At 45.7% G+C, this 15,503-nt stretch overlaps 2 protein-coding genes across 3 annotated transcripts in view; one reads left to right on the forward strand and one right to left on the reverse strand.

Annotated features, from left to right (window-relative positions):
* slc33a1 (solute carrier family 33 member 1) overlaps positions 1 to 10,686 on the reverse strand; it is a 47,667-nt gene extending 36,981 nt beyond the window's left edge. Inside the window, exon 1 of one of the 2 annotated variants that reach the window (XM_070883535.1) lies at positions 10,392 to 10,686. The gene's annotated coding sequence lies outside the window, so the exon portion shown is untranslated. The remainder of the gene's footprint in view (positions 1 to 10,391) is intronic. The other variant, XM_070883534.1, reaches the window with a different exon arrangement.
* gmps (guanine monophosphate synthase) overlaps positions 10,076 to 15,503 on the forward strand; it is a 71,508-nt gene continuing 66,080 nt past the window's right edge. The window contains exon 1 of the mRNA XM_070883533.1: positions 10,076 to 10,819. Coding sequence (XP_070739634.1) covers positions 10,805 to 10,819 — 15 coding nt within the window. The 5' untranslated portion in view covers positions 10,076 to 10,804. The remainder of the gene's footprint in view (positions 10,820 to 15,503) is intronic.

A 15,503-nucleotide genomic window follows, 5' to 3' on the forward strand; every position in this document is an offset into this window, starting at 1 on the left:
GACTGGCAAATGATACTTAAATGGTTCACAGTGGATAGGCAATGGCAGACATTTATAGACGTCAACAATTGTACATTCCTGTCTGGAGTAAAAATAAAAAGGGGAAGGTGGCTCAACCGTGGCTAACAAGGGAAATTAGGGATAGTGTTAAATCCAAGGAAGAGCCATATAAATTGACAAGAAAAAGCAGCAAACCTGAGGACTGGGAGAAATTTAGAATTCAGCAGAGGAGGACAAAGGGTCTAATTAGGAGGGGGGAAATAAAATATGAGAGGAAGCTTGCAGGGAACATAAAAACTGACTGCAAAAGCTTCTATAGATATGTGAAGAGAAAAAGATTAGTGAAGATCAACGTAGGTCCTTTGCAGACAGAATCAGGTGAATTTATAATGGGGAACAAAGAAATGGCAAACCAATTGAACAAATACTTTGGACCTGTCCTCACTAAGGAAGACACAAATAACTTTCTGGAAATACTAGGGGTTCGAGGGTCTAGCGAAAAGAAAGAACTGAAGGAAATCCTGATTAGTCAGGAAATTGTGTTCGGGAAATTGATGGGATTGAAGGCCGATAAATCCCCAGGGCCTGATAGGCTGCATCTCAGAGTACTTAAGGAAGTGGCCCTAGAAATAGTGGATGCATTGGTGATCATTTTCCAACATTTTGTTGACTCTGGATCAGTTCCTATGGACTGGAGGGTAGCTAATGTAACACCACTTTTTTTTTTAAAAAAGGAGGGAGAGAGAAAATAGGGAATTTATAGACCGGTTAGCCTGACATCGGTGGTGGGGATAATGTTGGAATCAATTATTAAAGATGTGGTGTATTTGGACTTTCAAAAGGCTTTTGACAAGGTCCCACACAAGAGATTGGTGAGCAAAATCAAAGCACATGGTATTGGGGGTAATATACTGACGTGGATAGAGAACTGGTTGGCAGACAGGAAGCAGAGAGTCGGGATAAACGGGTCCTTTTCAGAATGGCAGGCAGTGACGAGTGGGGTGCCGCAGGGCTCAGTGCTGGGACCCCAGCTACTTACAATATACATTAATGATTTGGATGAAGGAATTGAGTGTAATATCTCGTGTAATATCTCCAAGTTTGCAGATGACACTAAACTGGGTGGCGGTGTGAGCTGTGAGGGGGGCGCTAAGAGGCTGCAGGGTGACATAGACAGGTTAGGTGAGTGGGCAAATGCATGGCAGATGCAGTATAATGTGGATAAATGTGAGGTTATCCATTTTGGGGGCAAAAACACGAAGATAGAATATTATCTGAATGGTGGCAGATTAGGAAAAGGGGAGGTGCAACAAGACCTGTGCGTCATGGTTCATCAGTGATTGAAAGTTGGCATACAGGTACAGCAGGCGGTAAAGAAGGCAAATGGTATGTTGGCCTTCATCGCTAGGGGATTTGAGTATAGGAGCTGGGAGGTCTTACTGCAGTTGTTGTAGGGGAGGACGAAAAACCCCTCATTTTACCCAGAAGGAAAAGGGCTGTGGGATCAGTCTGTGCTGTGAATTGAAACCGATAACAGTTTGACCGTGGCAGAGCAGTGATTGGACGGGGGAGGACACCGGAGGGCCATGGTGGGACAGAGTCAGCCCGAAGCATGGGGCTTTCAAGCCAATGGGAAGAGCACTTGCTCGAAAACTGGGACTGACTCACAGCCATTATCGGACTATTGTCTTCCCCATGTTTACACTATGGAAGGAAATTATGCAGATCTTCAGAAAACTAGGGAACCCAAAACAAACCAAGGACCTACACAATGGCTACAGGAGGCCAATGCAATCAACACCCACTCAAACCTCCTCGTCATCCAACAACCACAACCAGCAAGGCTCTCGACACTGAAGGAAAACCAGTGTCCGAAGACACCGAAGATAGAGGAAACAAACCACCAGACTGCAGAAGGCACATTAGTGAGTATAACCTCTGGTCCCCAGAACTCCCAACTCAGTTAGGCCAGGAAAGGTGGGAGTTGGGCATCGTACTGCTAAACTTGTGTAAAGATTTTCGTTGTGTCCGTTTAGTGGGATTTAGGGGGATTGTTTTGTTGGTGTATTGCTGTTTGTTGAGATACACCTTGTCAAATAAATTGGAAGCCTTAAGTTTCTCTTGGAATCACCTTGTCTCAGTTCTATTGTATTACATCTACTGATCGTGAGTCTTATGTCAGAACAGTGTAAGGGAAGCTAGGAGCGCCTCGAAAACGCTCAACTGTGTGTCACAGGTTAGGGAAGAAGGGGTTAGGAGTGTAGGCATAAGCTGTGGGGACGCACGAGTCTCAAAACCCCCTTCATAAGCTGTAGACACAGTCTCGCCAGGGGTGCTCTTGCAGCACTCAGAGTACCTCACAGGCCAGGCATAAGCTGTGAGGGCAGAAGCCCAGAGAGAGACACCCAAGGCACAACAACACTCCCTGAGAAAACCCCTTTCAGTTGTACAGGGCCTTAGTGAGGCTTCACCTGGAATATTGTGTTCAGTTTTGGTCTCCTAATCTGAGGAAGGACGTTCTTGTTATTGAGGGAGTGCAGCGAAGGTTCACCAGACTGATTCCTGGGATGGCTGGACTGACATATGAGGAGAGACTGGATCAACTGGGCCTTTATACATTGGAGTTTAGAAGGATGAGAGGGAATCTCATAGAAACATACAAGATTCTGACGGGACGGGACAGGTTAGATGCAGATTGATTGTTTCCGATGTTGGGTAAGCCCAGAACCAGGGGACACAATCTTAGGATAAGGGGTGGGCCATTTAGGACTGAGATGAGGAGAAACTTCTTCACTCGGAGAGTTGTTAACCTGTGGAATTCCCTGCCGCAGAGAGTTGTTGATGCCAGGTCATTGGATATATTCAAGAGGGAGTTAGATATGGCCCTTACGGCTAAGGGGATCCAGGGGTATGGAGAGAAAGCAGGAAAGGGGTACCGAGGGAATGATCAGCCATGATGTTATTGAATGGTGGTGCAGGCTCGAAGGGCCGAATGGCCTAATCCTGCACCTATTTTCTATGTTTTTATGACACTAAGACACAAACAAGTTGACGAGGAAAGTGATGGTGGGGTGCCTGAGGGCGCAAAGTGGGCTGACATGTGGCTCACAGGGTTCTGGTCGTTCAAAATGGTGTAGATACCCGGATTATATATTCTTTTAAATTTTCCAAGAATGTTGGGATCCGAATACTCTTTCGCTTCATCTTCTGCCTGCTCCTCTTGACTGGATTTTCGATATTAATCAATTTGTTCCTTTCTGTTTTGCAACCTCTGTTCTGTACTGTCTCTATTTTCCTCTGAATTGTATCCATTGGAATTGTTTGCACTGGCTTAAATTTATAAATGGTGCAACGCAGAAGATGTAGAAATAAAAATCCAAAGCATTTAAATAGTAAAAGGGTGGTCAAAGGAAAGGTGGGGCCAATTAGGGACCAAAAGGGTGATCTTCCTTTGGAGGCAGAAGGCATGGCTGAGATACTAAATGAGTACTTTGCATCTGTCTTCACGAAAAAAGGATACTGCCAATGTTACAGTAAAGGAGGATAGTAAAAAAAATTGGATAGGATAATAGTTAAAGAGGAGGTACCTAAAAGGTTAGCAGTTCTCAAAGGGAACGGTAGCATAAATTATGGGACGAATAATCCAGAGAGCTGGACTAATAATCTGGAGTCACGAGTTCAAATCTCACCACGGCAGCTGGGGAATTTAAATTCATTCAATAAATCTGGAATTAAAAAGCTAGTGTCAGTAATGGCAACCATGAAACTACCAGATTGTTGTAAAAACCCATCTGGTTCACCAATATCCTTTAGGGAAGGAAATCTGCCATCCTTACCTGGTCTGGCCTATATGTGACTCCAGACCCACAGCAACTTTTAACTGCTCTCTGAATTGGCTTAGAAAGCCACTCAGTTGTAACAAACCGCTGCAAGTAGTAAGAATAAAGCCAGATGGACTACCTAACATCGACCTCGGCACCAGCTTCAGACAGGACAACGGCACATCCAGCCCAGTCGACCCTGTCACTTACATCTGGGGACGTGCCAAAATTGGGAGAACTGTCCCACGGACTAGTCATACCCACAGAATCATACCTTTCCACCAATGTTCCAGACTCCTCCATCACCATCCCTGGGTATTCCTGTCCCACCGGCAGGGCAGACCCACCCAAGTTGGCAGCTCAGTGGTATACAGTTGGGAGGGAATGGCCTTGGGTGTCTTCAACATTGACTCTGGACCCCAGTAAGTCTTATGGGAAGCATAGGCAAGAAAATCTCTTGCTGATTACCACCTACCACCCTCCCTCAGCTGATCAATCAGTACTCCTCCATGTTGAACACCACTTGGAAGAGGCACAGGTAGTAGAGTAGCAAGGGCACAGAATGTACTCTGGGTGGGGGACTTCAATGCCCATCACCAAGAGTGGCTCGGTAGCACCACTACTGACCGAGCCCTTAATGACAGCCGCCAGACTGGGCCTGCAGCAGATGGTGATAGAACCAACACAAGGGGAAAAACCTACTTGACTTGACCTTGTTCTCACCAATCTACCTGTCGCAGATGCATCCATGACAGCATTGATAGCAGTGATCACCGCACAGTCCTTGTGCAGACAAAGTCCCGTTTTCACACTTGAAGACACCCTCCATCTTGTTGTGTGGCATTACCACCGTACTAAATGAGATAAATTCAGAACAGATCTAGCAGCTCAAAACTGGGCATCTATGAGGCGCTATCAGCCATTAGCAGCAGCAGAATTGTATTCCATCACCATCTGTAACCTCATGGCCCGACATATCTCTCACTCAATCAAGCCAGGATCCAATGAAGAGAGCAGAAGAGCATGCCAGGAACAGCACCAGGCATATCCATCTGGGGAAGCTACAATACAGGACTACGTGCATGCAAAAGAGCGGAAGCAGTATGCGAAAACAGGGCTAAGTGATCCCACAATCAATGGATCAGATCAAAGCTCTGCAGTCCTGCCACATCTAGTTGTGAATGGTGGTGGACAAGTAAACAACTAATGGGAGGAAGAGGTTCCATGAATATTCCCATCCTCAATGATGGCAGAGCCCAGCACACAAGTGCAAAGGACAAGGCTGAAGCATTTGCAGCCATCTTCCGCCAGAAGTGCCGAGTGGATGATCCATATCAGCCTCCTCCTGAGGTCCCCACTATCACAGAAGCCAGTCTTCAGCCAATTCGATTCACTCCACGTGATATCAAGAAACAGCTGAACGCACTGGATATAGCAAAGGCTATGGGCCCCGACAACATCCCGGCTGTCGTGCTGAAGAACTGCTCGCCAAGCTGTTCCAGTACAGCTACAACACTGGCATCTACCCAGCAATGTGGAAAACTGCCCAGGTACATCCTGTCCACAAAAAGCAAAACAAATCCAATCAGGCCAATTACTGCTCCATCAGTCTACTCTCAATCACCAGAAAAGTGATGGAACATGTCATCGACTGTGCTATCAAGAGGCACTTACTCACCAATAACCTACTCACCGATGCTCAGTTTGGGCTCCGCCAGCCCCAGGACATTGCTGCAGGAGTTTCTCAGCGCAGTGTCTCAAGGTGCAACCATCTTCAGCTGCTTCATCAATGACCTTCTCTCCATCATAAGGTCAGAAGTGGGGATGTTCGCTGATGATTGCAGTGTTCAGTTTTAATCGTAACTCCTCAGAAAATGAAGCAGTTCATGCCTGCATGCAGCAAGAGCTGGATGACATTCAGGTTTGGGCTGATAAAAGCGGCAAGTAGCATTCATGCCACACAAGTGCCAGGCAATGACCATCTCCAACAAGCGAGAGTCTAATCACCTTCCCTTGATATTCAACGGCATTACCATCGCCGAATCCCCCACCATCAACATCCTGAGGGTCTTCATTAGTCAGAAATTGAACTGGACCAGCCATATAAATACTATGGCAATAGAACAGGTCAAAAGCTGGGTATTCTGTGGCGAGTGTCTAATTTCCTGACTCCCCAAAGCCTTTCCACCATCTACAAGGTGCAAGTCAGGAGTGCGATGGAATACTCTCCGCTTGCCTGGATGAGTGCAGCTCCAACAACACTCAAGAAGCTCGACACCATCCAGGACAAAGCAGCCTGCTTGATTGGCACCCCACCTATCACCTTCAACATTCACTCCCTCCACCACTGGCGCACCGTGGCTGCAGTGTATACCATCTACAAGATGCACTGCAGCAAATCGCCACGGCTTCTTCGGCAGCACCTCCTAAACCCACGACCTCTACCACCTATAAGGACAAGGGCAGCAGGCACCTGGGAGCACCATCACATGCAAGTTCCCCTCCAAGTTACACAATAGCCTGACTTGGAGATATATCACCGTTCCTTCATCGTCGCTGGGTCAAAATCCTGGAACTCCCTCTTTAACAGCACTGTGGGGAATACCTTCACCACAAGAACTGCAGTGGTTCAAGGCGGCGGCTCACCACCATTGTCTCAAGGGCAATTAGAGATGGACAATAAATGCTGGCTTTGCCAGCGACACCCACATCCCAGAACGAATATAACTTTTTTTTTAATCGAAAAGTCACCCAGCTGGAGGGAAGTAAGGATGCAGCTCGTAGAGGCTCTGTCCTAATCTTCCAAACCTCCTTAGATATGGAGTAATACCAGAGGACTGGAGGATTTCAAATGTTGCAATTATGTTCAAAAAATGGTTAGAGGGATTATCCCTGCAATTACAGGCCAATCAACCTAATGTCGGTGGTGGGGAAGCTTCTAGAGACATAAATCTGGGGCAAAATTTATTGGCACGTAAAAATTTGGGTTAATAAATGAAAGCCAGCACACATTTGTTAAAGGCAAATCGTGTTTGACTAACTTGATTGAGCTCTTTGATGAAGTAACGGAGAGGGTGGATGAGGGTAGTGCGGTTGATGTGTATATGGACTTTCAAAAGGCGTATGATAAATTAGTGCATAACCGACTTGTTAGCAAAATTGAATCCCATGAGATCAAAGGGCAGTTGCTGTGTGGATACAAAATTGTCTAAAAGGACAGGAAAAAAAGAGTACTGGTGACAGTCGTTTTTCAGACTGGAGGGAAGTGTGCAGTGATTCCCCAGGGATCAGTGTTGGGACCACTGCTCTTTTTGATCTATATTAATGACCTGGACTTGGGTATGCAGGGGATCATTTCAAGGTTTGCAGAGGATATGAAACTCGGAAATGTAGTAAATAGTGAGGAGGATAGTAATAGACTTCACGGGGTCATAGTCAGACTGATGAGATGAAGATACATGGCAGATTAAATTTAATGCAGAGAAATGTGAAGTGGTAGGCAGAATGAGGAGGAGATATAATACATGCTCAATGAGGAGAGGCAATACAATGATACAATTTTAAAGGGGGTGCAGGAACAGAGGGACCTGGGGGTTTACGTAAACATGTTTTTGAAGGTGGCAGGACAAGTTGAGAAGGCTGTTAAAAAGGCTATGGGTCCCTTGGCTTTATAAATAGAGACAGAGTACAAAAGCAAGGAAGTTATGGTAAATCTTTATAAAACAGTGATTAGGCCCCAGCTGGAGAATTGTGACCAATTCTGGGCACCATACTTTGGAAGGATGTCAAGGCCTTGACAGGGTGCAGAGGTAATTTACTAGAATGGTACCAGGGATGAAAGATTTCAGTTCTGTGGAGAGACTAGAGAAACTGCGGTTGTTCTCCTTAGAGCACAGAAGGTCAAGGAGAGATTTGATAGAGATGTTTAAAATCTTAAAGGGTTTTGATATAAAGAGAAACTGTTTCCAGTAGCAGAGGACACAGATTTAAGGTAATTGGTAAAAGGACGAGTGGTGAACACGAGGAAAAAAAATTGTTGTAATCTGGAATATAGTGCCTAAAAAGGGTGGAGGAAGCAAATTCAATAATAACTTTCAAAACGGAATTGGATAAATACTTGAAAAGGAAACATTTCCTGGGCTGCAGGGATAGAGCACGGCAGTGGGACTAATTGGATAGCTCTTTAAAAGAGCTGGCACAGGCACAATGGGCCGAATGACCACCTTTTGTGCTGTATCATTCTATAATTCTATGAATAGGAATCACAAAAATACTAAATGAGGAATGATTCTAAGCCATTGGAGCAAGTTAAGTCAGATAAAACTACCTTAAAAAGCACACGTGAACATGAACCAGTTTGCAATAAGCAGCAACCCACATTTTTACATTGAACAGTAGAACTTTAGGTGTCAGTTATCATGGTGTAAATTAAAGGATTCAGACATTACAAACTGCAAGAACACAAAACTCGAGCAAATCAATCAATACCCAAGATGCAGTTCGTGTTTAGCATCTTTGAGTACAGTCCACCCGTTTCCTCATTACGTAGACATTGTTTCTTACAATTGTTCCAGTTCTTGATGCAATAAACTATGAACTTCACAAGAGGATATTAACATCTTTTGTACTGCCAGTGCTATAGTTTATATACATACACGTGATAATTTACTGCCACTTTTGAAAGCCACATATTACTGTTATTTTACCCAGCTCTACCTCACTACTTCTCTCGAACCCTCCACGGTCTCTAAATTGTCAGACTGCTTGTCCGACATCCAGTTCTCGATGAGTTTCCGCAATTGAATATTGGGAAGACTGAAGCCATTGTTTTCGGTCCCCACCACAAACTCCGTTTCCTAGCCACTGACTCCCCAACTCTTGTCTGAGGCTGAACCAGACTGTTCGCAACCTTAGTGTCATATTTGACCCTGAAATGAGCTTTTGACCACATATCCACAGCATAACTAAGACGGCCTATTTCCACTTATATAACATCACCCGTCTCTGCCCTTGCCTCAGCTCATCCACTGCTGAAGCCTTCAACCATGCCTTTGTTACCTCTAGACTTGACTATTCCAACCCACTCCTGGCTGGCCTCCCACATTCTACCCTACCTAAACTAGTGCTGATCCAAAACTCGACTGCCCGTGTCGTAATTCACACCAAGTCCCAGTCACCCATCACTCCTGTGCTCTACATTGGCTTCCAGTTAAGCAACGCCTCGACTTCAAAATCCTTATTTTTAAATCCCTCCATGACCTCACCCCTCCATATCTCTGTAATCTCCTCCAGCCCCACAACCCCACCCCCCAAATCGGAGATGTCTACTCTAATTCTGCTTTCCTGAGAATCCACGATTATAATTGCCCAACATCAGTGGCCATGCCTTCTGTTGCTTAGGCAAGCTCTGAAACTCCCTGCTTAAACCTCTCCTTCAAGACACTCCTTAAAACATACCTCTTTGACCAAGCTTTTGTTCACCTACGTTAATTTCTACTTATGCGACTCGGTGTCAAATGTGTATCGCATAATACTCCTGTGAAGCGCCTTGGAACGTTTCACTACGTTAAGTTGGCTATATAAATCAAGCTGTTAGAGACCGTGAAGGGTTCGAGAGAAGTGGTAGTGAGGTAGTGCTGGGTATAATAATAGTAAGAAACCTTACTTCATTTAATGTAAGCCTATTATTTGCAGTTTTGGTTAGACAGATGCAAACTGAATTAAAACTGATTTAATCACAGGGTTCAGGCACTATAAACTATGTGATTACGACATTTAGACATCCAAACCCTTGGATTAAATTACAGAACTGTTATTTATGCCACTCTTCTGCAATTCAATATATTGTACAAGAAAACATTTCAAATAATGCACCAAACTGGTTTTGCAGTTTGTCTGTACCCAGCTCCATTCCCCTGGATCAGTCTGTACCCAGCTCCATCCCCCAGAGTCTCCTCTCCCCTTCTTCCCCAATCTCTTCGTTTCTCTTCTCTCTAAAGTGCAGTGACTAAGGAAAATATTATATGCCAGGCCTTTCTCTGGCCACTTGTCTATAACCACTGTGTCCTTATATCGGGTTAAATAAATATTTATTATGCAAAAACATTTTTTTTTAAACCTCAGTATAATTCTGTGTTCTAATTTAATGTCCAGGCAGCTCATTCATTAATCAGCTCATTGCATACACGGAGTAAGCCCGCGGACCCAACAAAGCCACGTGACGCGGCCGCATTCAATAACCCAGTACAGCCGGTGCCGTAGCCGAGCAGCCGCCACCGGCGGGACAGGTAGCGGCGACAGTTCAACTGCCAGTTGTGCTATTCCTGTCAGACGATGTGCGGATTTTAGCGTCAGGCCAAGCCGGATTTCCGGCACCCTGGCCGAGCAGTCACCCCCTTCAGTCGGCGGAAGCCGCTCGCACACTGCCTCGGCTGTGAGGCCGGGCAAAGCAGCTTCCTATCCCAGAAGAATGCCCCGCTGTCCTCTATCGTTTCGCACGCCAAGGCCGCCTCATAGGGTGCCAGAGAGACAATACCGGTAACCACCCGACTGGAAACGCACCCTCCTCACCTGCTGCCGCTCTCCTCCTGCCTCAACCTCCCGGCTCCGACCTCCGCTGCAGCTCGGCGCACGGATACGACTGCCAAGTGACGTGGCTGATTCTTACGGGTCTGAGGACCGCCTCGGTGTGCGGCACACTGAGTCCTGGAGATAGGAGGGGGCCGTTCCCGACTGTTGACACTTAGCCCACCAAAACAGTGCAAAGTGGGAAAGGCCATTGGGCATCTTATCCCTCACAGCATCCAGTTGTGTCTTAAATATTTTCATTGCTGCCGCCTTTAAAATACTATCCAGGAGTCCATTGCACATGTTAATCAATCCTGTGTCAAGAACTCATTAAATTTTAGTTTGAAACTGACAGTGTAATTTGAAGTAGTCTTCAGGATTTACCTTTCCACACTATTTATCTTGGAGGATATCCAATGGCATTGCTGATGGTGAGTTAGCAATTTTATAAGAATACTGTACCAAGGTTATAAAGACAGAAAATGCTGGAAATCTCAGCAGGTCAGGCAGCATCTGTGGAGAGCAACAGAGTTATTCCGGTCTGTGGCCCTTTGTCAGAACTGGAAAAGTTCGAGATGCAACAGATTCTTAAGGAAGTCATCATCATAGGCAGTCCCTTGGGATCAAGGAAGACTTGCTTCCACTCTTAGCATGAGTTCTTAGGTGGCTGTACAGTCCAGTACGAGAACCACAGTTTCTGTCACGGGTGGGACAGATAGTCGTTGAGGGAAAGAGTGATCAGGGAGCCTGGTTTTCCGCACGATCCTTCCGCTGCCTGCGCTTGATTTCTGCATGCTCTCGGCGACGATACTCGGAGCTCAGCGCCCTCCCGAATGCACTTCCTCCACTTAGGGCGGTCTATGGCCAAGGACTCCCAGGTGTCAGTGGGGATGTCGCACTTTATCAGGGAGGCTTTGAGGGTATCCTTGTAACGTTTCCTCTGCCTGCCTTTGGCTCGTTTGCCGTGAATGAGTTCCGAGTAGAGCGCTTGCTTTGGGAGTCTCGTGTCTGGCATGCGAACTATGTGGCCTGCCCAGCGGAGCTGATCAAGTGTGGGCAGTGCTTCAATGCTGGGGATGTTGGCCTGGGCGAGGATGCTAATGTTTGTGCGTCTGTCCTCCCGGGGGATTTGCAGGATCTTGCGGAGGCATCGCTGGTGGTATTTCTCCAGCGACTTGAGGTGTCTACTGTACCTGGTCCACGTCTCTGAGCCATACAGGAGGGCGGGTATTACTACGGCCCTGTAGACCATGAGCTTGGTGACAGTTTTGAGGGACTGATCTTCAAACACTCTTTTCCTCAGGTGGCCGAAGGCTGCACTGGCGCACTGGAGGCGGTGTTGGATCGCATCATCAATGCCTGCTCTTGTTCATAGGAGGCTCCTGAGATAGGGGACGTGCAGGGGCACTGAAAGGGGGAGTGGAGGAAAGAACAAAAGGGAAGGTCTGATCGGATGGAAGGCAGGAATGATATTTAAGAGACAATAGGGGTGATGGGCAAAAATGAGATGGTAATGGCATAAGTTAGGAAACAAAAGATGAGTCTAGATGGAGTGTGAATGGTGGAATCATCCAGCTGCCATGGGAAAGAGAAAAAAAGGGGGAGGGTTTTTTAAAAAAAAGAGGAAAGGGAAAAAATATATAACCAAGGACACTGACTTTTTGGTAATGGGAAGGGGTCCAGGATCTTGCAGTACTGTGTTGCACCTCAAACCATTGTTGGGTTATCGGTTCCTACTCTTGTGTGCCAAAACTGTTCACTACTCTAGGATAATTCTGCATTGCAAAGATAAACCCCGGCTTCTATTCTTTACTGCTAACTGTCTTCTTAAACCTCTCTCCCCTGTCTCCAACAAGTGCGAGGAGCACATGGACTTCTTTGTCTCTAAAATTGAGACCTTCTGATGAGCTGCCTCTGCCACTTCCCTTCCTTCCCCTAGCCCACCGGGCCAAACTTCATCTTAGGTTCCCCCCTGCTCTTGCCCCGAACTTACATATTTCCCCAGTTTCTCTCCAATCGCCCCTCATGACCTCTCCACGCTCATCTTGTCCATGAAACCCACTTCCTGCTCCCTTGACCCCATTCCTACTAAACTGCTGACCACCCAATTTCCTTTATGGGCTCCCACGTTATCTGAAATTGTTAACGGTTCTCTCTCCTCGGGTGCTTCTCCCCCCTCTCCAAATCTGCCATCATCACCCCTTTCCTCAAAAAACAACCCTTGACCCCTCCATCCTTGCAATCTACTGCCCCATCTCCAACCTCTCTTTTCTCTCTCAAGTCATTGAACGTGTTGTTGCTTCCCAAATTTGTGCCCATCTTTCCCTGAACTCCATGTTTGAATCTCTCCGCCCCTGCTATAGTACCGAAACGACTCTCCTCAAACTCACAAATGACATCCTTTTATGACTATGACAAAGGTAAACTATCTCTCCTCGTCCTTCTCATCCTACGCCGCTCCACCATCGCTCAGCAGGGTGGGACTGCACTCACCTGGTTCCATTATCTATCTAATCGTAGCCAGATAATCACTTGCAATGGTTTCTTGTCCCGCTTCTGCATTGTTACCTCTGGTGTCCCCCAAGGATCTATCCTTGGCCCCCTCCTTTTTCTCATCTACATGTTGCCCCTTGGCAACATCATCTGAAAACAGAGCATCAATTTCCACATGTACGCTGACGACACCCAGCTTTACCTCACCACCATTTCTCTCGACCCCACCACGGTCTCTAAATTGTCAGACTGCTTGTCCTACATCCAGTATTGGATAAGCAGAAATTTTCTCCAATTAAATATCGGCAAGACCAAAGCCATTGTTTTCAGTCCTGGCCGCAAACTCCATTCCCTAGCCACTGACTCCATCCCTCACCCTAGCATTTGTCTGAGGCTGAACCAGACTGTTCGCAACCTTCTTGTCATATTTGGCCTTGAAATGAGCATCCGACCACATATCCACAGCATAACTAAGACTGCCTATTTCTACCATATTGCCCGTCTCCACCTCTGCCTCAGCTCATCTGCTGAAGCCCTCATCTGTGCCTTTGTTACCTGTAGACTTGACTATTCCAACGCATTCCTGGCTGGCCTCCCATATTCTACCCTATGTAAACTTGAGGTCATCCAAAACTCGGCTGCCTGTGTCCTAACTCGCACCGAGTCCCGTTCACCCATCACCTCTGTACTCGCTGACCTACATAGGCTCCCAGATAAGCAATGCCTCAATTTTTAAATTCTGATCCATGTTTTCAAATCCCTGCATGGCCTCACCCTTCCCTATCTCTGTAATCTCCTCCAGCCCCATAACCTCCAGAGATATCTATGCTCCCCTTGAGCATGCCTGATTTATAATCGCTCAACCTTCGGTGGCCGTGCCTTCAGCTGCCTAGGCCCTAAGCTCTGGAATTCCAACCTTCAACCTCTTCATCCCTCAACCTCGCCGCCTCTCTTCCCTCCTTAACGATGCTCCTTAAAACTTACCTTTGTGACCAAGCTTTTTGTCATCTGCCCAAATTTCTCCTCATGTGGCTTGGTGTCAAATTTTTGTCTTATAAGACTCCTGTGAAGTGCCTTGGGACGTTTTACTATGTTAAAGACGCTATATAAATACACATTGTTGTTATTGTGGCCACTGCTGTAATGTAGGAAATGCGCAGCCTATTTGAGCACGACACGGTTCCACAAACAGCAATGTGATAATCTGTTTTAGTGATATTGGCCAGGACCCAAGGGAGAACTCCCATGCTCTTTTAAATAGTGTTGTGGATTCTTTTACCTCCACCTGAAGGGGCAGTCGGAGCCTCGGTTTGATGTCTCATCTACAGGACGGCACTTCCAGCAGTCCCTTGGTACTGGACTGAAGTGTCAGCCTAGATTTTGTGCTCAAGTATCCTCGAGTGGAACTCAATTCCACTACCTTGTTGTGGTAAAATAACCATTTTCGAGTCTACTAAGTGTAGCAAGTAAAGAGTTTATTCGAGCAAATGCAAGGGAGTGATCCTCAGTTGCCTGAAATACCACACTCAACAAAAGAGTTTTCATCATACATTTATAGTACACAAGTTACTATAACTTGGGTTTTTTGCGACAGTCCACACACTTCCAAAACTTATATCACATCAATGGAGATATTCAAGTCCAGCAGGTGTCTCCTGTTATCTTAACTCCTTCTAGCCTTGGGCCTCTCATTCCCATGGCAACTCCTATTTGACCTTCATTCTCCTTATCTTCTTGTTCTGAACATAACAACGAGTAATTTTCCCAAGCTTCTAAATAACACTTTATTTTCCCAAGCTTCTAAATGAGTTAGCTATCTGTAAAGATTCCCGTGGTCAAGTATCCCATCATGCCTAGGTGAAGAACCATTACCATCTATAGCGTTTATTTCAAAGATGCACTTTACTAACAATTCAAGCATTGCTATTATAATGTTAGCCTAGCCTCACTTGTCCCACTTGAACCTTATGACTCTTAGAGTTGAGAGTGCTACCACTGTTTTTCTTCAAGATCTTGAAATGATCTAAACTATTTGGCACTACAACTTGGTAAGCTATTCTTAAAAAAAACCTGACTAACCTCAGTACATTAATCTTGCTTACATCTTACCTGAATCTACTACAAATCAGTCAAGTGTCAACATGGCCCATGATAAACACACTCACCTCCTGAATCAGAAGGTTGTAGCTTCAAGTCCCACTCCACATTTTGATTGCATCATCTAGGCAGACACTTCACTGTTATACTGATGGAGTGCCATCTTTTGTGTGAAACCGAGGCCCCATCTGCTTGTTCAAGTGGATGTAAAATATCCCATGGCATTATTGGAAGTAGAGCAGGAAAGTTAGCAGTGTCCTAGCTAAAATGTATCCGTCAATCAACACTTCCACAAACAGATTATCAGGTCATTAATTTAATTTTTTTGTGAACTTTGCTGTATGCAATTTGGCTGATGCATTTGCCTATAAAACACTTTAAAAAATGTAATTAATTAGCTGTGGTATTTGGGACATCCTGAGGATATGACAGATACTGTATAAATGTAAGCTTTTTAAAAATCTCTACTTGTGTGCCCTTTCTGCTATTCCATACTAAACCAAATATCCCTGACTGATCCTCTAC

The sequence above is a fragment of the Pristiophorus japonicus genome, chromosome 6 (assembly GCF_044704955.1).
Source record: "Pristiophorus japonicus isolate sPriJap1 chromosome 6, sPriJap1.hap1, whole genome shotgun sequence".
In the NCBI taxonomy this organism is placed as follows: Eukaryota; Metazoa; Chordata; class Chondrichthyes; family Pristiophoridae; genus Pristiophorus; species Pristiophorus japonicus.